Source organism: Monodelphis domestica, chromosome 3 (assembly GCF_027887165.1).
Source record: "Monodelphis domestica isolate mMonDom1 chromosome 3, mMonDom1.pri, whole genome shotgun sequence".
NCBI lineage: Eukaryota > Metazoa > Chordata > Mammalia > Didelphimorphia > Didelphidae > Monodelphis > Monodelphis domestica.
This window is the reverse complement of record NC_077229.1, coordinates 250,183,687-250,208,280: the sequence shown is the minus strand read 5'-3', so window position 1 is coordinate 250,208,280 and position 24,594 is coordinate 250,183,687. Positions and strand designations below refer to the sequence as shown.

The window sequence follows — 24,594 nt, the reverse complement described above, 5'->3', positions numbered from 1 at the left end:
GCCCATTCCTCCTCCTTTTTTTTTTTTGCCGTCTGGGGTCAAGCAGAACAAGTCAAGTATCTTTTCTATGAGATAGCCAATAAAATACGTAAACACTACTATCTTCTCCCTCAGCTCCCACCATGTTTTATCTTTTCTTGGCCAAGTATCATTGTCTCCATCTATTATATCTATTCATTAGCATACATTAGAAATTGTAGAAGAGTCTTATTTTTGTATTGGTGATGTATGCTGGGAAAAAAAAATAGTTTTTGATACTTTTCTAGATTTGAGAATTCCTGAGAATCAAGATTTACCAATTCTTAAGTACCTATCCAGGTTGTTATGGTTTACTTCATCCACCAGTTAAAAGAATATAAACATGAACATCTAATATTTGTATTTAAGAGTTTAGTACAGACATCACATGAGAATTCAAATAAATCATGGAAAATGCACATATAGCATTAAAAAAGGAAATATGGGACTCTAGTGCATTATCTGATCTCAGTTCTAAAACAGATTCTCTTCAATTCTCCAGTTGATATGTGGGCTCACTGATGTGGAGATTTCCTCTACCAGTACAAATTGCAAATTATCCCTCCTTTCCCTTCATGAACATTCTCAACAATTGTACTTCTATAAATCCCCCATTTTAAAAAGTGTTCTCAATATTCCTCCTGGAACAGGAAGGCTCTAGGGAGGGAGGTTATAGTCACATTGTACTTTGTAATATTTATTGACAAAGATGGAAATGGATATGAAAAACCGGGGAATAATGTGAGGTCTATAGCAGGGTATGGAGGAGTTTAAGGGGAGAGAGGGAATATTGCTTGGTGAGGCAAAGGAAAGAGATTCCCCCTGCCGAGAGGAAGCAGCAGGGGTCCGAAAAGGACTATTTGTCGTTGACTGACTGAACTGATGTTCAGCTCCCTCTATGCACCAGAAAAGATAGTCCACTTATCTGACTGTGAATTGAAATAATATAAAGTTTAATAACAAGTTGGGATTGGAGTTTTTTTCCTCAGCTTTTGGAGCTGAAGCCCGGCCTCACCGGCTGGTGGCGGGTTTCTCCCACTCCCGTCTACTCTATATCTGTCCTCACTTTGTCTAATTCAGAATCTTAACAGTAGACAGAAAGCAAACAAGAACAGTTCTAACTTTCAGAAGCCTGTGTCTTCAGGCTGAACAGAATAGAGGTACTTCACTCCAGACTGGGCTGAATGAGATCCTCCTTCCTCCAACACCAGGAAGGAAGAAAAACGGGGCAGGAAGCAAGTGCTAGTCACAAGACCCAACTGCCACTCCCAGTTGCCCCTCCCCCCACCAACTGTCAGTCTAGTTTCCTTTCCACAATTTCATCTTCATCTGATCTCATTTGAAGTTTTCTGTCTAGTTCTTGGTACCATATTTTAACAGGAACATTTAAAAGTTGGAGAGTGTCCAAAGGGGAACAAAGGGCCTTGAGATCTAGACTATGAGGGTCATTCAACTGATTCTTGAAGTGTTCTCAAGGACTTGAATTGCTATCAAGTGGAGTAGGCTTTAGAATTGTTCTCTTCAGTCCAGAGGGCAGAACCAGGTACAGAGAAAGAAATTCAAAAGAGGCAAATTAAATTTGATGTCAGTAAAAATTTCCTAACAATTAGAGCAATCCAAAAATGAGACTAATCTCTTTCCTTATACCCCTCCCCTTTGCCAGTCTTTAAAGAGAAACTCCTTAACAGCACTGTGATGGTAGTGATCCCTTTTCTGGTATGATGTGCACTAGAGAGTCACTAAGGTTTAATACTAAAATTTGGTGATACGGAGTATACATTCTGCCTTTCATAATGGAGGGGATTTTTTACTTATAAATTAATATTCATTAATATTTTATAAGACATCATCTAACTCAGTGCCAGTTTATTCATATTTTTCCTACCTTAAGGCTAAACCAAGATGAAAGTCTGAAATGGGATTATTGTATGTTTTAATGGATAAGAAGTAATGATTGACTTGATCCTTATTATACCCTTTCCTGGGATGAAGTGTTGTGATTATTATGGTTAGGAAACTACACCCCTATATTCTTTAGGGATATGAAGATTTCATCAGTGCACTCAGTGATATCACTTATTAATTTGTTCCTTCTTGCCTTATGTGAGAATTCATAAACGACCATGTTAACTACAGTGGATGCAACTTAGCTCATATGATATTTATTAGAGACAATGTGTGTAACTACGGACAAATCATTTAACCTCTCTGAGCCTCAGCTTCCTCCTATGTAAAATGGTACCTATCTCACAGGACTGCCATTAGGATTTTTATAAAATACTCTGTAAACCTTAAAGAAATATATTGATGTCGCAGATATGTTTCTCCGTGAATTAAGGAATTGGTGAATGAATGAAAAGCATTCATTGAGTGTTTCCTATGTGCTAATTGCTGTGCCAAATACTGGGAATATGAATACAAAAGCCAGGCTCTGCCCCTCCAGGAGCTTACATTTGTGTTGGGGAAAGAGTAAATATAGGAGAGTGGTCCAAGCAAGCTCTTTTTTCCTGCAATCACAGGGATGATAAGTGAGGCACTAAGCAAGTTTGTCTACACACTCTTTCATGAAGTAATAAGTTGATCATGTTTGTTGGAGTAAGAGAAAAGTTTTGGATAAAGGAGCATATATGTGCAGAGGCAAAGGAAATGACAAGAATATATTGGGGGTAGATGATCGGGTAGGATTAGAAGCATGCCCTGGATGGTCTGGTCTGGAACTGCCCGGACAGAATGAGCTTTGAGAGTTTGTCTTCTGCTTCAGTTCCAGAGTCTGAGGTCCAAAGGTGAATGGATTGATCAGTCAATCAATCAACTTATGGGGGTCATGATATCTCAGATTACAGAAGTGGCTTCAGTTTCAGGCAAACATGATACTGTAAAGTATCAGCTGTGTTCCCCATTGCAATGTCTTATGTTAAAGGTATATATAATTTGGATGGGGGAAGGAAAATAATACAGACAGAAAAACATATAAATATTGAATTTATTTAACATAGAAGGGTGAAGGAAAGGGAAATGGGGCAAGGTGAAATCTGAATTCTTTTACCCACTAAATAAACAATATCTGACTTACGCTAGACTAAAACCTAAATTATTTAAAGGCAAGTCCAGCAGAGTATCAGTATGTCACAAAGAGTCCTCTGTGAGCCAGAAACAGGAATCCCAGGTGTGATGTCCACAGATGGTCTCTTCCAAGTAGATACTCCACTCTATAATCACTGTCCAGCAGAAGACTGAAGAATGACTCCACACCACATCCAGTAGATATTAATGGATGGGTTTTAAGATGATTCACACATACGCCTGTCTCCTTCCTCTCTCAGGTCCAGAGTGACAGCTAATCAACTGTCCCTAGGAATTCTGACCCAACCAGGCTCAGGGAGATTCTGATCTCAAGCCCCTGTCCATCATTCCTTGTGCCCTTTATTTTCCATTGCTACCCTTAATACCTTAGGAAATTCTCTGAGACTAAGTTGCTGAGCAGCAGTTGAGACTTTCTTTACTTATTTAAGTACACACACTGGTCTGGCTAAATACTTAATAAGTCTACCCTCTCCCTAATCTAAGCACTATAAACATGATATTAGAAAGCAGAGTATCTGAAATCAGTTTACAATCAATAATCAAATCCATTGTCTATATTAGTTTTACAAACTTGCCCTTTATTTTCACAGTACTCCTCCTAAAAAGCCTCTATCAAATGTACCTTTTATGTGTGTCCTCTAAAGACACTCCAGGATTGTGGACAACCATGTTTAATTTATCTTAGCAAAACTATATGGAGAATTCAGACTCATAGTAAATATAATTAAAATTTACTACTACTGCTACTACTACTGCTACTACTACAGCTGTATTTGTACAAACATTTTAGTTATTCAGTCTGTAATGAATTAAACCTCTTGGCCTTAAGTTCAGATATTCCTCTGAAAAGACATTGCCATGAAAATAAGTGACTTTAATCTAGCTAAAGTAAAAGAACAATGGCTAACTACCGAATTTTTAAATCTGTGAGTAAATTCTCCTATGGCTTATCAGAAAGGTAGTGGGACACATTAGCCTTGTTTTGGAGCTATGTTCACTGTATCTTTTGGTATAGCTGAATTAGTCCAAATATCTTCAATTCAATTAAGTTCATTTCAATAAAATTTTATTAAAAACCCTAGTGACTTGGCATAGGAGAAATCAGGTACATAGCAGCACCAGCAGAAAATTCAGAACTCAGTACTGGTTTGGGAGGTGCCGAGTTCCTGAGGGAGCTCCAGAGGATGGGTAACCGGCAGAAAAGAGGAATCAGGCAGTCTGACACAGAGCCACTGCAGGAAGCTTCCTCTAGGCTCTTCTCAGTCTTCAGTTTAGAATATTAAAGGAAAGTAAGACATTCAGAAATGGAACTGTGGGGGCAGCTGGGTGGCTCAGTGGATTGCAGCCAATACAAAGTATTGACTTCAAGGCGGAAGGTAAGGGTTTTAAGAAAAAAAAAGAAAGAAAGAAATGGAACCAAGGAAACATCATATGCAGTGTATTTGTTGTGAGGGAAAAGTATGAACCCCTACATAAAAATTTCAGAATAACCCTTCACTTTTTTCCTTTATCCAGTCAGCTGTGAAGCCTTAACATTTCTACCTCTGCTCCATTAATCATATTGGTCTTCTGTTGTCTAGTCACAGGATCACAAGCTTGAGAATTATTTCCTCTTTGATTTCCTGCCCACAAGTCTCCCCACTCTCTAATCCATCCTCCACACAATTGCCAAAGTTGTATTTCTAATGTACTTGCTCACTCTGTCATTCCCTTGCTCAGAAAGCTCCAGTGGCTACCTGTTGCCTCGGAACAAGATATTAACTCCTTTGTTGAGCATTTAAAGGCTTTGTAATGTCTGTATTTCACTTTTCCAGTCTCATTACTCATTGCTCCCTTTCATGCACTCTGTGTTCTAGGCAAACTATCCCACTTGTTGTCCCTCACTTACATAGTCCATTTCTCCAGGGGTATGAATTCACTCCTAGCATTTATTCATTTTTATTCCTATACCCCTCTGCTTCTTTAAAAAGTTTTTTAAAAAAGTTTAAACTGCAAAGTTTAGTCAGAATACAAGTTCCTAAATTTGGACCTTCCTGCCTCCTATCCCACAACTTTAGCCGGTACTTAATTATATGTGTATAGATATTATACATTGCATGATTGTTCCTTTTGGGGAAGGTTGTATTCGTTAGTTTGTGCTTGCAGAAAGTCTTGTAGAGCACTATAGCATTAGTATTGTCAGGAGAAGCTATATTCCAAACCAAACTCCAAGACCTTTGCATATTACTGTTAACTTTGTGTTCAGAGATGCTCCAGAAGTTTTCAACCCTGTCATAACTTGTGAAACTCTTTTGCAAAATTTGTCCCCCAAATGCACTTGTATCATACATTTATACTGCATTGTCTGTTTCTAGAATATGTGAAAATCCAGTTTATACCTAACAAACCACTGATAAGGTGGGAAAATGTTTATATTTTTTTCATTTAGTATACTTTTCTTTTTTTAATTTTTATTTTATTGATTAATTAAGAAATTTTTTCCATTGTTACATGATTTTTGTTCTTTCCCGCCCCTCCTCTCACCCCATTCCCATAGCCAAAACTCAATCCCACTGGGTTTTACATGTGTCATTGATCAAGATCTATTTCCATCATATTGATATTTGCACTAGGGTGATCATTTAGAGTCTACATCCCCAATCATAGTATGCTTTTCTTAATGACATGGATTATAGATATTTCTCTGCTATGTCCTTTGATCACTATGTCAATGTTTCATCATGTAGTGAAATATAAAATAAAAAATTCTAATGTTTTCCCAAAACATATATCCTCAAATCATCTTTCATCATCAGCATCATTTTCTAGCACTGAGAGATTCTTCTGCCTATAGCTGACCCTACACATACAGATTGATTCAAAAGGAATTTTGACTCCAGTAAGATCTCCACATATCTTGGGAGATGTGATCAAAAGAGATTGAACCCCCATCACTTCATAGGGAAGTCAACTGCCACGTGTACTACTCCTTATTTTGGACCACACATACATATGTCAGTGACTAAACTTTTTTATTATATAGTTGGTAAATTCTTACTTGTAAATTTCATCTTTTTTTTTTTACACTCATAGAAAAAAGGAAGTATACAACACAGACTAGAAATATGTCATGACTTAATTTCTTTGGTCATATAATAATTTTCTGCCAACAAAGTTTTCTTTGTCAAAAATGGGATGAGTGTTTGCATATTCACGTTACCACCCAAATTTTGGTAGTGTTTTTTACTTCAGAATAAAGGTTGATTCCCTGCATCGCTTCTAGAGAGAAAATTAAAGGTTTGCATTCAAGTGTTTAACTTGCATAAAAGTAATTCTATCCTAATAATTCTATCTCCTGTCAGAGATAGCATGATTAAACAAAATCTTTGGAGGCTGACTGTGCTGTTTACTTTGTTGATTAGTTGAGAGCTATAGCCTTCTCTTTCCATAATAACGAACTTGCAAAAATGATAGCTTACTTATGGAATTTTACTTTAGCATGGAATGATGATGAAGGAAAAGTGAATGGAAATTAAAAATTAAAACTTGATGAGTAGAAAATCTCTCTAATTTGGTAGTTTGTTGTTTTAATAAATTCAGTTGTCTACATAACAAATCTTTCCACTAACCAAATGTTCTAGCCTAAGAATATGTAATATTTAGAAAGTGAAAATAAATAAAACAGCTGCTTAGTATTCCACAAATAGGAGATGAAAAGACATAGGTCCCAAAGCCCCTATCCTTTATTCAGAGTATTTATATTTCTTCCTTTGGTGACAATGTGTACTGAAGAAGGCAATCCTTTTTCCTCTGGAAATCAGTGCTAGCAGCTGTATGAATACCAAATATGAAATATTCATAGAATAGTCCTGATTTTAGGAAGGCTTTTTTTTTTGGTAAGGGAATGATACTTATCAACAGAACCAAACATTTGTGTTGCTGTTTGTTCTCGAATATTTTGCCTGCATTGTTTCAAAGCTAAATTATAAAGTGTTCAGATGCCTGAATGGATCTAACTGTAGTGTTACTCACATTGCCCCTCTATTTCAGTGATTTTTTGCAAAGGCATAGAATTGCAGAGTGTCTTAGAATAAGTGATTGATGCCTTAAGCCCTTACTCATATCAGAGCTGTCATTTCATTGTCATCTAGATTGTGAAGATCTTTATAGTCAGTATGTATGATTCAAATAATTTTTAGGAAAAAACCCTATAGTGTCAATGAATATTTTATTTGAATATAAATGCAGAAACATTCTGATAATGATATTTTATCTTGTTCCATTTTATAGTTCTTTAACTGGGTTGTTAATTTTCAAAATTCAGGGGGTCATGTTTTCCCTACGGATGTGCCATAAAATGTGTTGTTCACAAAAAAAAAAAAGGATCAGGTTACTCAGATTGCTCTATTATTTCAGACCAGAAATCAGGAGGAAATAATCAGTATATTTCTTAAATTAATGAAAGCCTCTTCCTTTCTACCCCCCACACCCTAAGAGTTCCTCATAGCAATGAACAATGATCACTGACATATGAAGCAAGAGAATAGATTCTACCTATTATTCATTCACCATTTGTTGAAGGCTCCCTAAGTGTACAATGTTCTATCAGCCATTCCAAGTTATGTCATGATCATAGAATTTAGGATCTCTGAGTTGCAGTGCCCTTCCTCTGGGGAGACATCTAGTCAAACTATGCCCTCTGTGACATCTCAATAAGCAATCAACCATACTCAATGGGAAAACTTACAGTGAATGGGGTTATAACTTATTCTACTTTTAAATAGCATTAGTTATTAGGAAGGTTTCTTTATATTGAACCTAGATCTCCCTCTCTGCAATTTCTATTCATTGCTGCTTGTTCTTTCTTTTGTGACCAAGGATGGCGGTGATCATTTTTAACCTGACAGTCCCTCATATATGCTATGACAGCTATCATGACCCTCTCACCCCAAATAATCCCCCTTTATTTTCTCCAGGCTACAACCCCCAGTTTCTTCAGTAGACTTTTATATGAAATGGTCTAAAGGACCCTTCTTATCTTCTAACCTTCCTCTTATTCTCCCTAATAAAAAGTATTTTACATAACAACGTAATCTTATAAATGTGGTCTGAGCATGGCAGAATACCATTATTTCCTATATTCTGTATATTATGCCCCTCAAATTAGTATATGATTCCATTCATTATTTTGTTTGCTGTCTTGCTCTTTCCACAATTCAGCTCTTTCCCACAGAAAATGTTGCATCTTGCAATTTTGATTTTTTGGACCCACCTATAGAAATGTACATTCATCTATATTATAACATCTTTAGTAGGTCCAGCTTGCTCATTGTTATAGTCTGTCAAGATTTTTTTATCTCTAAACTGTCTCCCACCATGTCTTCCATCCCTCTCAGCTTTGTCTTATATGAATATTTGATAAGTATACCATGTACACTTATATAAAATCCCCTGGAAAAAAATTCTCACTAGAAACCTCCTTCCAAGAAGGCAACATAGATAATAGGTATGACTTTTATAGCAGATATTTTGCTGTAATGTATATTTCAAATATGCCATAACACATTTTATGCTGTGAAGAAAATACTGTTCTTCATTTAGAGTAACTAGCTTTTCTATCTGTGAATAACTGGAAAAGCTGGAGATGCTCAAAGCAATGGCAATTTGGCTCCTGTAGTTGAATTAGAAGGATGGAAAATGATTGTAATCAGCTGGCTTTTAACAATGTACCTATTGGATTAAGATAAGATTATTGGCCAAGATAGTGCTTATTTCCCATATTGACAGAGATACCAAAGAGAATGCTTAGGTAATATAATTGTTCCTGAATCACTTCAGATCTAACTTAGAAATAAATCAATGTTAGATGTATTTTTTCTAGTTTTTAATTTAATTTCTTTCTCAAGGAATAGTAAGCAAATATTATAACATTTGATATGACACACAATATATTTAGCCATTAAAGCTAACTTTTAGTTAGAATCCTCTGCAAGGTAATTTGTTTTCCAGTGGTATTCAATTAAAAAGAGTAATAGTGTGAAAGAATGCATAATTCGATGAATATGGATACCAAAATGCTATTTCACTGCAACAGAGTACCATCAATGTAAATTCCTAAAAAAAATTTTGTAAGCTTCTCTGCTCTGTGTTACAGATATGTATATTGAGAACATCAATTTTAAGCACAATCAATATTTAACCTTTTGTCTCCAAATTCTAAGTAGGAAAAGCAAATTAGTCTTACTAACTTGCACAGATTCTTGTAGTTCTTTTCATATTCAGTATTGGATTGGCAGTCATGAAGAACTGAGTTCCAATCTAACTCTTATGAAGCTACAAGAAAATAAAATGACTTTTCTGAGTCCTAGTTTCCTGACATGAAAAATGGGAGGTAAAGCAACCTGTAGAAGCTACTGTAAAGGGTTGTTGTAAAATAAGACTAATCAACCAATAAGCTCTTTTTAAGTGCTTACAGTATTCTAAGCACTGTGCTATGTGACAAGTATACAAAAGATTTTGAAATTAATTATCATAATATTCCATTGCTCTTAATTAGAATATATATTTTTAATGGAAAAAGGAGGATTTAGTTTTTATGTACAAATGCTATTAGTTACAAATGCAATTATATGAATTTATTTTACTGGGGTTTGAAATTTTCCAGGTGTCATCAAGACTGCCCTTCCCAACATGGATAGAGAGGCTAAAGACCAGTATTTGCTTGTAATTCAAGCAAAGGATATGGTTGGGCAAAATGGAGGACTATCAGGGACAACGTCTGTCACAGTCACACTTACTGATGTCAACGATAATCCACCCCGCTTTCCAAGAAGTAAGATACTTTACTAAGTAATACAACTACAGTATCTTTGCATCGATAATTTTGTTTTAAAATAACCTGAATGTGCAATAGGATATCTGAAAGAAGTACATTAATGCCCTCCCATGCTTTTAATGTCACTAAAATCATTACTAACTTCATTTGAAATTGTGCTTTTATCAGTAATATGCATATTTAACCTCAGGTTAATGGTGGATATAAATTTTATATGACAGTCTAGGTAATCATATAATTAGAATTTTAAGCTATTAAAAAACTTGAGAAATTTTCTTTTGTTTTAATTTTGATAAGAGGCAAATTTGGGGCATATAAACTAATACCTGCTACAGAACACAAATTTTTTACCACTGGTTTCATAGGATTCTGTTCAGGGCAGGGTTGGGGGAGGAGGACATCGCCTTGCAACTAGCCTTCTATTGATGAGCTTTTTTGAAGTTAACTAGGAAAGTTCTATGTCTCAAAAATCTTCCAGCTTGATTTGACCCACTAGAATTTACACTTCATTGCCATAGTTTTCAAGAAGCCATATATTTCCAACAGTTATTTACCCATTCGTAGACACTTTAGCATACCCTTTTAGCATTTCTGCCATATTTTTATTGCATTTTCTGTGTTTCAAAAGAAATTAATATAAAACCCCAAAATTGCATGCCTTCAATTTACTCTCACCAAAGAAAGGGGAAATGAATAAATAGGTAGACATAGATAGATAGATAGATAGATAGATAGATAGATAGATAGATAGATGGTAGAGGTGGCCATCTTACTCATTTTGGTGTCACTTTATTGTAATGTTATCCCAAAGAAAGGGAGGTTAAATAAGATTAAACTCAAATAGGTTTTCAAAGCTAATCATGTCAAATAGAGAAACAAAGAAAAAAGCTCATTTTACAGAACCTCCCAGCCTCAGCCTTGTCTCCTGTGCCACCAACCCTTCATATAATTTCTCTCTTACTTTTTTCTGCTCCTCCTCAAAAAAAAGTTTATTAAGATAAAGTCAAATCCTCTCCTATCACAAAATATTTATAAATACCACAACACCTATTAGCAGTGTTGGGAAAAGGAAACCCAGAACTTAACCTTTAATTATCTTATTTTGGTGTCTTTTACATGTTGATATTAAAAAAAATGATCTCACAGTCTTGTTTCCCATTATAGACATAAGTGCTTCTTCTTCTTTTTTTTTTTACCTCTCTAAGGCTATAATAGCAAGGGTTGACATTTAGTACTTGTCTAGTTTCCATTGTTATGTTTGACCATGGTAATATGAATTTTCTCTGCCTAATGGGTACTTCGTTATTTATTAAAGCCAAGTAAAGCAGACTTTTTATTAGGTTTATTTTATTTTATTGATTTTATAATTTTGAACTCTTTCTATGACCTTTGTGACTTTGCTAAGTAAACAATTGGAATTTTGAAAATGATCAATCAGGAAATTGAAACTCATATTAGCACCATAAAAGACTGAGGAAATACTTTTTCAGCAAGTTGAAAATCCCAAGATTCAGTATAATAGATGATTTATTCTTCCCAATCAGCTTACTCTCTCTCCTTCTTTCCCTCTTTCCCCATTCCATCCCTCCCACTCCACACCATCTTTCAAAAAAACAGTATACTTTGTACTCCCCTGGAGAGAGATGGCAGTAGGAAAAAGACCCTTTGTGAGCTATAATTCGCTCTCCAAATGGAACTAAAATAGGATGTCAGAAGCAAATTTAAAATAAGAAAAGGAAAAAAAAAGGTAAATGGCAATATATTTTCCCAAAGAAAGAGTTTTAAAGGAAGGTCAGTTTGATTATCAACCCAAGCCAAAAACTATCTTAAAAAAAAGTTAATTATAGTGGTATTCCTTTGATTCTTTCTCTTTGTCAGAATTAAATAACATTTCAAATATTTTTGATCATAGAAAACTTAAATAGATATAAATAGAAAGCAGTGTTATATCACAGAATTATGCCTTATCTTTTTAATCCCATATAAAATGAATTACACCCATTTCTTTAAAAATAAAAATAACATTTATTTATTTTTCTCATATCCATGCAAAATATACTATACTTAAATCACTCTATGTTATTTCTTAAAAAAATAAAATATATTGCATTTCATTTAACCATGAATGCAAGTTAGAATGTTTTGTCTCCTAACTTTCAGTGGGCCACCCATTTATGTTTTCACATAGTAATTTGGTTTCCATTATATAATCTTAGCCATCAGATTTCTTAGAGCTCTTTACCAGTTCATATTGTTCATCATTTTATAACTGAGATTGAAAAAAACATCATAGACTAATATTTTTGATGTTGTTATTGTTGTTGTTTGTATAGGTTACTTTGGTGTCAACTAAGAAAAGGGAATAATATATGCCTCCTGATAATGGAATACATTGTTTTCAGTCCTTGTTTTGAATTTTGTAGGGTCTTACCAATACAATGTCCCAGAGTCATTGCCTGTGGCATCAGTGGTGGCACGAATAAAAGCTGCTGATGCTGATGTGGGACCAAACGCAGAAATGGAATACAAGATTGTGGATGGTGATGGCCTGGGAGTTTTCAAAATTTCTGTTGACAAAGATACACAGGAAGGAATCATTACTATTCAGAAGGTAATCTTTTGTTGCAGTTTTTGGGTTTTTTTTTTTGAGATTACAGTATATAGCTATGAAAGAACTCTCCCAGTGAAGATTAGGCTTTGCCCTTTTTCATGTCCACTAATTGAATGTGCAAAATCAGTTCTTTACCTGGAGTCTATGAACTTTGTGCCTGTTTTTAATATTTTGATAACTATTTCAGTATTAGCGTTTTCCATTTTCATCCTTTGTATTTTCATTTAAAAAGTTTCCTCTTAGAAAGTCCATAGACTTTACTAGGCTATCAGAGGAATCCAAGACACTAATTATTAGGTCAAGAATCTCTGTACTACATCTAGTCGAATTGCTTCCTCATGCCTTTTCCCCTAAAAGCACACCCTATTTATTTTCAGATACTTGTGGAGCTTTGAATTTTGTGCAACTGATTCCTCCATTTCGTTCTCTAGTCAAATCTATAGTCCTAGTCTATAATACTGGAAGTAATTAAGATTGTTGAAAATTATGCAGTACTTGAATGCCCTACTGTCAGAATTAAACTTTCATAGACATTATCTAGTTTTTAACCCTTTTCATCTTCTCTTTCCAATTGAACATGAATGACATTTCTAAGAATTTTAAAATTTTTCTCATGACAAAACTGTACTTTTGGAAGTTGTAATTTCATAATAACATAAATATAATCTTTGAGGTTCTTTGTTTTTCTCTTTTGGATCGGATAATGGATTGGATATTAATCTAATTGGATATTATTGGATAATGTCAACTTCTAAAAGACCCATCAGTATATTATTCTTATATGCTAAATTACTATATTTGCAAATGCTTATCCTATAGTTGAGTAAAACAGACCTATAATTTTGTTAATTTGAAACACTCCGCACACATTTTACAAAAGCAGAAGAAATTAAAAATTCAACACAAAGGAATGTTACATATCATCCAGGTCTATTCAGTTCAAAGTAGTTTTTAAATCCTTATCTTCAGTCTTAGAAATAATACTATGTATTGGTTCCAAGGCAGAAGAGTGGTAAGGATTAGGCAACCAAGGTTAAATGACTTGCCCAGGGTCACATAGCTAGGAAGTACCTGCGGCCATTATTTGAACCCAGGACCTCCCATCTCTGACCCTGGCTCTTAATCTACTGAGCAAACCAGCAGCCACCCCAGTTCAAAGTATTTATGAAGAACATATATATATATGAGAGTTCTTTGACTTGGACCAAGAAGACAGAAATGGATTTAAAAACTATAGATCCTAAACTCAAGGTATTGCTGTCCAAAGCGATGATGATTTGGGAAGAGATACATAAATACACAATTATGATAAAAAGAATGAGGGAGATAACTATAATAAGTGAAAGAGAAGAGTTTAAAAGTTCTGTGAGAAATTGAGAGGACAGAAATCACAGGAGCCATGTAAGTAGTTCTATGTCCCCAATTTAAAAGATTCCCTCTAATAATAACATCAAGGATATGATTTAAGAGACATAACAAAATTTGCTTGTGATAACCTCAGAATTTTAGAGATATACTATTAACATATATAACTTTTTATATTATATATTAACCAAATAATAAAAATATTATTTATTCCTATATATTGATTTATATATGTATATTATAAATGTACATATGTAAGTATATACATATATATTCACAGACACACATACATATTATCACTCATTGTGGTGCAACTTCCAGAATAGTGGAATGTTTTGTTTTCTTTTGTTTTTTTCTGAAATTTAAATTTATGTGGAATTAAATTTAAAAACACATGGAAGTTTTGCGTTTATGCTTTATACTATTTATCTTATTTGAGCTATTCTACTTCCATGACATGATGTTTATATTTTTTAATGAAAATCATATTCTAAAAAAATAATTACTATACTTAGTATTTCTTGTATCCTGAAAAGCATAAATAACTGGGGCAGATAGAGAGCCAGACCTAGAGATAGAAGGTCCTGGGTTCATATCTGACCTCAGACACTTTTTATCTATGTGACTCTAGTAAAGTTACTTAACCCCAGTTGCTTAGCCCTTACCACTCTTCTGCCTTGGAAACAATACTCAGGTTTCATTTTAAAACAGAAGATAAGGTTAAAAAAAAGCCCAAATAACTGCTAAGGTTATGATTTGGGGGGTCTCTATTATTTCATAGTATGACTTTGTATCATCCAGTTAAGCTTGGTGAACTTCAGAATTTTTAGATATTGAATAATGAAACCGGAAGTCTTTTTTTTTTAAACTCTTACCTTCCCTCTTGCAATCAATACTGTGTATTGGTTCCAAGAAGAGTGGTAAGGACTAGGCAATGGGAGTCAAGTGACTTGCCCAGGGTCACACAGCTAGGAAGTGGTTGAGGCCAGATTTGAACCTAGAATCTCTAAGCCCAGTTCTCAATCCACTGAGTCACCTAGCCTCCCCCCCTAAAATCTTTTTAAATTTTAACACTTATAAGTTCTAAAATTGTTGGTAAAAATAATGACATTTTAAAGTACATTTGATATACAATTTTAAATTTTAATCAAAAATAGTCTTTTTCACTCTTTGTTGGTAGGGTAGGGTCCAAATAACATAGATTGAAGGACATTAGCATAATGGAGAAAAAATGAAATTACATTTTCTAAAAATAGATTAAAAATAGATGATTCTTTGTGATAATAAAACCAATTGTGAAATGAAAAATCCATTCACAAAGCCAAACAGTTGATTTGAATTCACTAGTTTCTGGTAGCTTATAAAATTAATGAATAAATACCAAATAAAAAAGGAAGCTAGGAATCTGAGCTATGTAGAGTAGAAAGAGTTCCCAGATTGATTTGATGAGCTTAGAGTGTTGCTAGCCTGTGTTTAGAACCTAGCAGCATAACATTTCCAGATGGACAGCATGCACATGGCCTTAGGGTCTTCATGAAGACTTAGTTTCAGTGACTGGGGATATAATGGTTAGTTTAGTCTATCTGGGACAGACCCCACCCCTAGATATCAAAGGTATTAAAAAATACAGAAGTACACTTGCAAACTTGGGATCTTAGTTCTTTTTGAGATTAGAAGGCAGCAGAATTAAGAGTAAGCCAGGGCTCCAGGTGCACTCCCTTCCCCAAAATCCTTAATCTTTCTAAAACTACTTCAAGATCCTATATCCTTAGAAGAGTTTGATGGTTCCTATGAGAGAGAGAGAGAGAGAGAGAGAGAGAGAGAGAGAGAGAGAGAGAGAGAGAGAGAGAGAGAGAGAGAGAGAAAGGACTACATCCTTTCACCTATACTTCCCTAGAAGAAAGCCCCTATAATCTTTAAGTGTGTAAAAACTAGCCCTGAGGAGAAAGTGGTAGACATGTACACAAGTTCTCATCCAAGTGTCAGCCTTGGAGAGGAGAATCATGTCCTCCAAAGTGTGAATTTTTAGACTTCAGGTTTATGAATAACTACCAGCCTCCCTTTCAATCTTTCTTGTTTCCATATACTTTATTCCTTTCCATGAATTAAGGTCTAGTTATACAGATTGACTTGCTGTTCCTCATACAAACCCAGTTTCACCTCTCTGTAACTTTTCACTTGCTGTCCTCCAAATCTAAAATGCTCTTCCTACTAAATTTCCATTTTTTTATTTCCCTGGCTCCCTTCAAGGCTCAACTGAAATATCCTACATTGTGCAAAGACTTTTCTGCAAATCTACCCCCAGGTTACACAAGAATAGAGACATCCTTTCTAAGTTAACCCTTCTACCTCCCTATGTGTTCATTACATACATACATACATATATATATATATATATATAAATATATATACATACATACATATACACATTTTAAATTTGATTTTTAACTATTTGAAGGTAGAAATCATTTTTTGTGTGATTAGATTTGTTTTTCCTCTTCTCTCATTGTATTCCCAATATTTAGCATAGCCTTAGCACAAAGCAAGCACTTAATTAATTCTTTTTGACTAATTACATAGAGGAGGAAAGAGGTTCTTGGACAAGGACATCCTTAGGCTTACCTCTCCTAGTGGGAGCAGAGAGAAGAGATTTAAGAGATGTTGGGGAGAGAGAATCAGAAAGTCTTCCTAATTGTAGATGAAAGATCAATTAGAGTATAGAGTTAAAGATTCCTAAGTTATACATCTAAATGACTAAAAGAATGGTAATGCTCTTGGACAGAAATAAGCAATTTTGAAGGAAGAGTGAAGTAAGGAAGAAAATAGGTTCTATTTTGGACATGTTAAGTTTAAGGTCTTATATACTATTGGAGTTATATATCATTTTTGTAGATCTGGAGATCTGCATAATTATGATAATTGAATATAAGAATTTGATAAAGTCAGCAAGAGAGTTTAAAGAGAAGAGAGAAGACTCAAAATAGAACACTGGGGCATACATACAAAGAGAGCAGGAAATGGATTAATGGATTTGGATAGGTGAAGTGAATGAGACTAAGGAATCGAGTATGACACTGAGGTAATGAACCTTGGTTACTTAAAGTATGAATGTGCCTTTAATAGTAACAGGGACATTTAAGGGAGGTGAGGATTTGGGAGAAAGAAAATTATTTCATGTTGAATTTGAGATGCCTATAGGACATCCAATTCATGATGTTCAATAGTTAATTGACTAAGGCTCAGGAGAGAGGCTAGGACCAGTTTAAAGATCTGAGAATCATTTGATAGCACACACTACTTACTGAATTAATCATTATAATTTTGGAGAGACAAATGTATATTGGCTTAGAGGACTAATAGCCCAATTGCAAAAGATTGGTAATCAAGTGGGAGATAAGAAAATGTAGGCTAGAGTATAGGCAGACAAGCATAAGAACTGGAGAGTTTTTTGAGGGGATAACATGGCCAAGTGAAGGTTTTTCAAGGACAGGGGAAATCTGGCCATGCTTGAAGGCAGAAAGAAAGTAGGGAAAGGTTAAAAAGTAGGGAGAGCATAGGAATGATTTAAGGGGCAATTTTTGGATAAGACAAAAGGAGATTGGATCAAGGATTAGTGATGGTAGTTACAGGGTCTGTCTCATCCTTTGAACATGTGGCAAAGCAGACAAGGAGTGATGCTGAGGTTATTTGAAGAATAGAACTGATGGGAATAGGGAATTTATTTCATTTACCTATGGAAAATAACATAAATATCTAAAGCTGGAATTGTGAATCAGTTTGTGAAATAACAGATATTTGCCTCAATTTTTTCAAAATATTATGAATCAAAGTCCTCCTAGAAGAGAAAGTGTAGTTAATAGTGTAATATCAGTGGTTTCATGCACTCTGGCTAAATGGAAAAACCACTGAGTGCTATTGGAACCAGGTTAAAATGTAATCAGGAAATGTTTAGTGAAATAAGTAAAAATATGCAACAATATAGGTAATGTTAATTTGTGATTGCCTATTCAATATGTACCCTGCAGGGAACTATTTCTTTTTGAAGATAACACCACTGGTGCAGATGACTTAAAGAAAAGAAGGTTTGGAACAGAGGCTGTACAGAAGGAAATAATCAATCAGGAAAGACTAAGCATTAACTTACTTTACTAAGACTAGCATTTACTTGAGCACTTTCTATATGATATCTCATTATTTACTCTCAAAAACCCTTTGTATTAGGTGCTATTATTATCCCTACTTTTATAGATAAGGAAACTGACACAGACAGAGGGTAGGTGACTTGTACAGTCACACAAGTAGTAAATATCTGAGTCAGGATTCCAATGAAGAGCTTTAAGCACTCTCAGTCACTCCATTTAGCCTAAATAAAGCATTGACATGCTACATCACCAATTCAGGCTCTCTTACCATGTTTCACCTAGACTATTGCTATTTCAAGTATCTCTGCCTTCTGATTTATTTTCTACTCAGGAGCAAAGAAAGTGATTGGAGTCAGTGATCCAAATTTGTGGTTTGGTGTGGTATGAGCACTGAAAGGAAAGTGGGACAAGGAATTCATAGGTTGGTGGCTGTGTAATGCTAAACTGATAAACCAAATGGCCAAGATTTTGACAAGAGAAAAATAAGGAAAGAGTGGGTAAGGTGGGAGGGATGTTAGAGCCTGGGAAATTAGGGAGAAGACTCACTAGTGGTTCCAATAGTTTTACAGAAAGTTAAGGGAAAGGGAGAGGTAGACAACTAAAAGGTTAGGTTATGAGATATTTCATAGTTATGGTCTGTGGAGGTAGACAACTTGTAGGTGATAACAAGATCAAGGATATGGTCATACCTGTGTGGGACTGAGATGAAACAGAGATGGAGGCTATTAAAATTGAGGAGATTGATGACCTGGAAGGCAAGGAGACATGAAAATGGAAGATGAAATCCCCTAGTGTAAGATCAGAATTTGAAGTAGAGAGAAAATATGTGAGTCAGGTGCTAAACCTCTTGAGAATGGAGAGAGTGACAAGGGAGCAAATAGATATCAGCAACCAGGATCTGGATTGGCTGGTAGGTCTAGAGGGTGCAAGTCTCATGGGAAAAGGGGATACTCAGTGAAGATGATATGGAGAGGAAGGAGGTTGGAAGGAGAGGAAGTAGTAGTGGATCAGGGGAGTTGCCAAGGGTGATGCAGTGTCTTCAGAGTAGAGATGGGTTTCTCCTACTTCAAGGAGATGGAAGTGTGAGAAGAGACATTTGTTGAATATTGAATGGGATTTCTCAAGGCATAGAAAGATAGGTGTGTGTGTGTGTGTGTGTGTGTGTGTGTGATGTCCATTTATTTTATATTAAACTATTGTTCTACTACTTTTTATAAACAAATTGCCCAAACTCCCCCCCCAACCCCTAAAATGGTAGTTTGCTAAGCAACAGAAAGGTATGAGAGATAGAGTTGAAGTGGGTGAGTGTGGGGACTGGAGGCCAGGGGAAGTTAACTTTTGATCTGAGTGAAGATAAGGTGGTAGACTGTAGCAACCTTTCTGGAATCAGTGGTAATTTCAATAGGATTATTATTCCCTGAGCAAGAAGTTAAAAGTGAGAGGGAAAAGATTGAGGTAACTCAGTTGTTGGCAGGCAGTATGGGGGAGAAATCTGCTAGCTAAGCCCTGATGCTCTCTTTCTATATTTAGAAGGCCTGAAACCTCACCAAAGGCTAACTACCAAAGGCTAACTATAGTGAGAGGGTTAAGTTGAAGTTTGACTTACCTGAAGCCAGAGAAGCTCTGCTCTGTGTGAATCCTAAAGATGAGTGGTTTAACTTCCTTAAGGTGGCAGACAGAACCATTGGAATCCTGAAGGTAGTATAATATTGAATGTCTATCTCAGTCTCTGGAATGAGAGATTCAGTGAAATGTCAAGTTTTTCCTCTCCAGAAATCCCATGTTTATTTATCTTCAGAGGGAAGTCCATCTGGATCAATGTATAGGTCCTCAGAGAAAGGTGGGTCTCATTGAAGAGGAAAGAGGAATCTTGTTTATTGTTTGGAGTCTATAATGAGCCCCTTGTTTTTGGCATTTTCTGTGGAGTAAAGGTTGAGATGTACCTACTATATGCATTATTGCAAAGTCTTAATTACAAGAGGATGGTATCTTTTTAGTAGAAAACTAGGCATGAGCAATATTTGACCTGTGTTTTGAGAATCCACAGATGTTACTTTGGAAGAGAGTAACATAACATAAACCAGAGAGGATGATTTTTGTGAGGAGGGAAGAGCAGCTACCCCATATCTTAAATCCTGTCATCTAATCCCAAATCCTGAAGTGCTGTGCTCTATTAGTTTCCAGACTAGGTGGTTCCTTTGTTGATATATAAAAAAGTAAATGAAATATTGAAAGTTGGAATTGTGAATCAATGATATGATTATGCTTCATGATAAAATTCATGTGTGTTCTTAATAAATAAATTCTAAAGGATTCTCATTGAAAAAAATTTTCTGTGGCCTCTCATGGGTTTCTGAAAAGAGCTGGAATTCAGATAATTTGGAAAAGCTATGTAATAATCTGTTTAGAAAAACTAGACGTTATTGGCTATTTTTAGCATCTGTTAACAGTGCCCCAAACTAAATCATCTCCAACTCTTAGGATTTTTTTTATAGTAGCACTTGCACAAATTTATGAAGTACCTACCTACTCTATTACTATTGATTCTTTATATCATTTTCCAAAGTGATGGTTCCTAGCATTTTACTTTCCCCTGAATTCCTCAATAATAAACACATTTATTCATTTTTAGAAGATGATTGAAGCTCTTGCTTCCTTGAAATTGAGACTCTTACTCTCTCCCTCAACTCCCTTCCTCAGAATTTCTCAATATCACCAAGTGTCCCCTTCTTAGTTCTTGTCACAAAGAGTCACCCTTGTTAGGGTGTCATTAAGCTCATTCTCTTATTCCCCTTTTAGGATATTATTCCAACAATCAGACTTTTCTCATGCATTTTCAGTATTTTCCTTTTACTGGTTTTATTCTATCTGCCAAAAAACATGCTCAGTTCCCCTTAATTCTGAAAAAGATTTCCCATTCCCCTTTTACTGCTAGTTGCCTTTCCTTTATTCATTATTTCCAATTTCTTGCACATATCTTGTTCATATGTTACTTGTGGGCTCCTTGAGAGCAGATACTAACTTTTGCCCTTTTTTTTTTAATAACCCCAGTGCTTAGTGCAAAACCTGACCCATAGGTGGGGCTTAATAAATATTTATGGATTGGCTCATTTCTACTTCATTACCTTCCATTCTCATCTCTCTCCTCCCTTTCACAAACTTTTTTGAAAACTCATGCCTCCACTTCTTCATCATCTATGCTTTCTTCAGCCACCTTTGATCTTTCTTCCATTTCTGTCCCTCATACTGAAATGAATCACTGATGACAACCTCTTCACCACATCCAGTGGCATTTTCTTAGACTTATCCTCCTGGATCTCCAATCATTGTTTGAGCCTCTTGACCTCGCTTTCTTTTTGAATAAGTTTTTGTTTGCCTTTGGAGATATCAAGATCTCCCTGTTCTCTCCCTGCTTCCTTACATGACTTGTCTATTTCCATCCTTTTCTCCATCTTAGCATGTTGTCTTGTACCTACTTAGTACTTGATAAATATTTGTTGTTCCCTTATATTTAACATATTTGTCCCACAAGGTTCTGTCTTCATCCTTCTTTCAAGGTATTCTCATTTTTTGGTCAGAATTATTAATTTATTCTAATTTAGTTGCTTATATTTTTTGCCTAGAAATATTACAATAGCTTATTAATTAGCCCTCTTGCCTCAAGTATCTTCCCACTCCAATCCATCTTTCACTCAGTTTTCAAAGTGATCATCCTAAAGCATAGCTTTTATCATACTACTACTTATTTAACAAATTCCATTGACTTTCTATGATCTCTTTGGCATTTAAAGGTCTTCCTAACCTTATTTCCCCCTGCCTTTATATTCTTCTTATAATTTATTTTCATCTCTGTAATCTGTGATTCAGCTCTACATGTCATCCCTCATTCATGACACTTCACCTTAACCTTTGCACTGGTTGTCCCCCCTACCTGGAATGCTGCTGTCCCTTCTCAGCTGTGTCTTCTAACTTCCTTGGCTTCCTTTAGGATTTAGCTTAAATTTTAGCTCCTATAAATGGTTTTCCTGGCCCCCCTGGCTACTACTAGAGCTTTCCCTCTGAGATTACCTTTCATTTTTTGCTTTCCCTCAGAGATTAGCTTCTATCTTCACTGAAATTAACTTTCATTTATATGGTGTTTATCTTATATAAGCATAGGATTTTTTTTTTGCATATTTTCTCCCACTTTAAATAAAATAAAATATGACCTTAATGACAGAAACTTTGTATTTCCTTTTTGTGAGACTTGGGAAGGGTATCCTCAGTACTTAGTACAGCACCTTATATACCATATGTATTTGTTGAAAATTTCCTCTACACAAATATATCCAAAATCTCCATCTGTAGCTCTGATCCATTTAGTCTATTCCAGAAACCCATAGTTAACTATCTTACTGCATATCTCTGCCTATCTCAGACACTTATTATCTGGGTAATACTGAATAAATCACAACTTCTCCAGTCTGTTTCCTCTTCCTTAAAAAAGAAGCAATAATTGTACGTACTTCCCCAAATTGTTGTGGGAATAAAATGAGATAATATTTGTAAAACATTTTTCAAGCTTTAAAGTATCATATAAATGATAGATTATTATTAATTATTATCTTATTTTTCTGTCCTAACACTTCCAACTCAATGTGCACAATTCCAAGATTATTTTTTTGCTGCTAGAGCCATCCAAATCTGTTCTATCTCATTCTCATCATTGTTTTTCTAGGATCCAATTCTTGAAATCTTGGATTCTTCTCACATTCTTACCTCAGTTATCTAATAAACTGGCAAGTCTCAGGGATTCAGTATCTATGATGTCTCACATATCTGTCTTCCCATCATTATTCTCATTGCCACCACTATATTTTTATGACCTTCCTGGAATACTGTGAGTGCTAATAAAAAGTCTTTCCACTTTCACACATTGTAAAAAACTCAACTTCTTCACTGATAAAAGGTAGAGAATAAGATTCATGCTGCCTACTTAAGAATTTTGTGTGGAATTTTGCAACTTAAAGTGAAATACAATTGCAAATTATTCTTATTTTTTATTATTATCTCATTCTTACCAGAAGTTTCTGTACCCAGTCAGTGCTTAATTAGACACCACTATTTACAGAAGCACTCTATTAGTTGCTTGGGTGCTAGAGATGATACATAAATTAGTAAGACACAGTTGCTATATTTCATGACCTTTGTCTTTGAGGATGAGGAGAAAGAATTGTGTGGGTATGCATAAGTGTATGTGTATATATGTATAAATAGATATATATGTACAGACAAGTATGTATCTGTATAAATGTGTGTACATATTGTATATGTACATGTATATGTATAAATGTACATGTGTGGATACACAATATATAAATATAATACAATATATAATTTAAATACAAAAGAATATTCAGTTTTCTTTGAGAATTCCAATAATCTCTTTAACCAAGAATCTATTTTTGTAGTAAATAATAAACTCCCAGTTTCATCATTGTACATGTTTTTTCCCCAAATAGTATACTCTATAAGTTGCAGAAATTCTTCCTCTCAAAATTTTAGTTGAACTTTTTTCAACACCCAAATCCAGGTGTATGACTCCATATTAACATTTCTCAATAATTAACACATATCAATATGGAAATATATGTTTCCGTTGCTACAGCAAAACATCTGTTTGATTTTAGGCCAACAAGCAAAACATTTCTACAATTGTTCTGGACAGCTGCTGTTTCAGCCCAGCTGGTGAAAATCTGTGCAAAGAGGTTCTTGTCACTAGGACAGGCTAAATGTTTGTAAAAAATGTTTTGTTTTGTTGTCAGAAATTAAAGGAAAGCACTGTGGGACCCACCTGCTCAAATATTTCAGTCAAGATACACCTGGGATAGCTATATTCCTGGACACACATTTTTGAAAATATGTACACATCCCCACTGTTCTCTGTTTTTCACTGCTGATGCAGCCTAAAAGAAGCATGCAGTCAAGGCTGTTTGTAACATATTACTGTCATGGTCAGTCACAGCCATCCAGTTGGGAAGGTGAAGCACAGTAGTTCATTGAATGATCAAATGTTAATCTGAACCACAGGCATCATATAAGTCACAGAAGATGCTCTCCAATGGATATGATACTTAAGAGATGGAACAATGTTTTACATTTAGAGACATGTTTAGCTACTGTATCTCAGTTTCCATATCTCCAAAGCAAAGCAAGCACTTAACTAATATTTGTCATATACAGAAATAAAGATTTATTCTGTTGACTAAGTTTGATGAACAACTAAATTAACTGCTTTTCTGATAATTTCATATTACAAGTACTGATATTATAGTTATCAATTTTAAAAATCATAGTCCATGTATTTTTCTGATATTATCTGGATCAAAATTATATTCATTGTAGTGGTAGATATTCTCTTTTTTATTTTTTACATGCCCTACACCTTTTTTCAAATTTTGACATAATTTATATTGAATATAACATAATAATATCTAAGCATTAAGGCTTACAAAGTGCTTTCCATATCTTTTCTCATTCTCTCTTCATACAATTCTAGGAGATAGTATCTAGTTTCATTT

At 34.9% G+C, this 24,594-nt stretch overlaps 1 protein-coding gene across 2 annotated transcripts in view; it reads left to right on the top strand.

Annotated features, from left to right (window-relative positions):
* CDH7 (cadherin 7) overlaps positions 1-24,594 on the top strand; it is a 193,368-nt gene that overhangs the window by 85,071 nt on the left and 83,703 nt on the right. For both annotated transcript variants that reach the window (XM_001365629.4, XM_016431702.2), the window contains exons 5-6: positions 9,746-9,913; positions 12,340-12,527. In XM_001365629.4, coding sequence (XP_001365666.1) covers positions 9,746-9,913; positions 12,340-12,527 — 356 coding nt within the window. The remainder of the gene's footprint in view (positions 1-9,745; positions 9,914-12,339; positions 12,528-24,594) is intronic.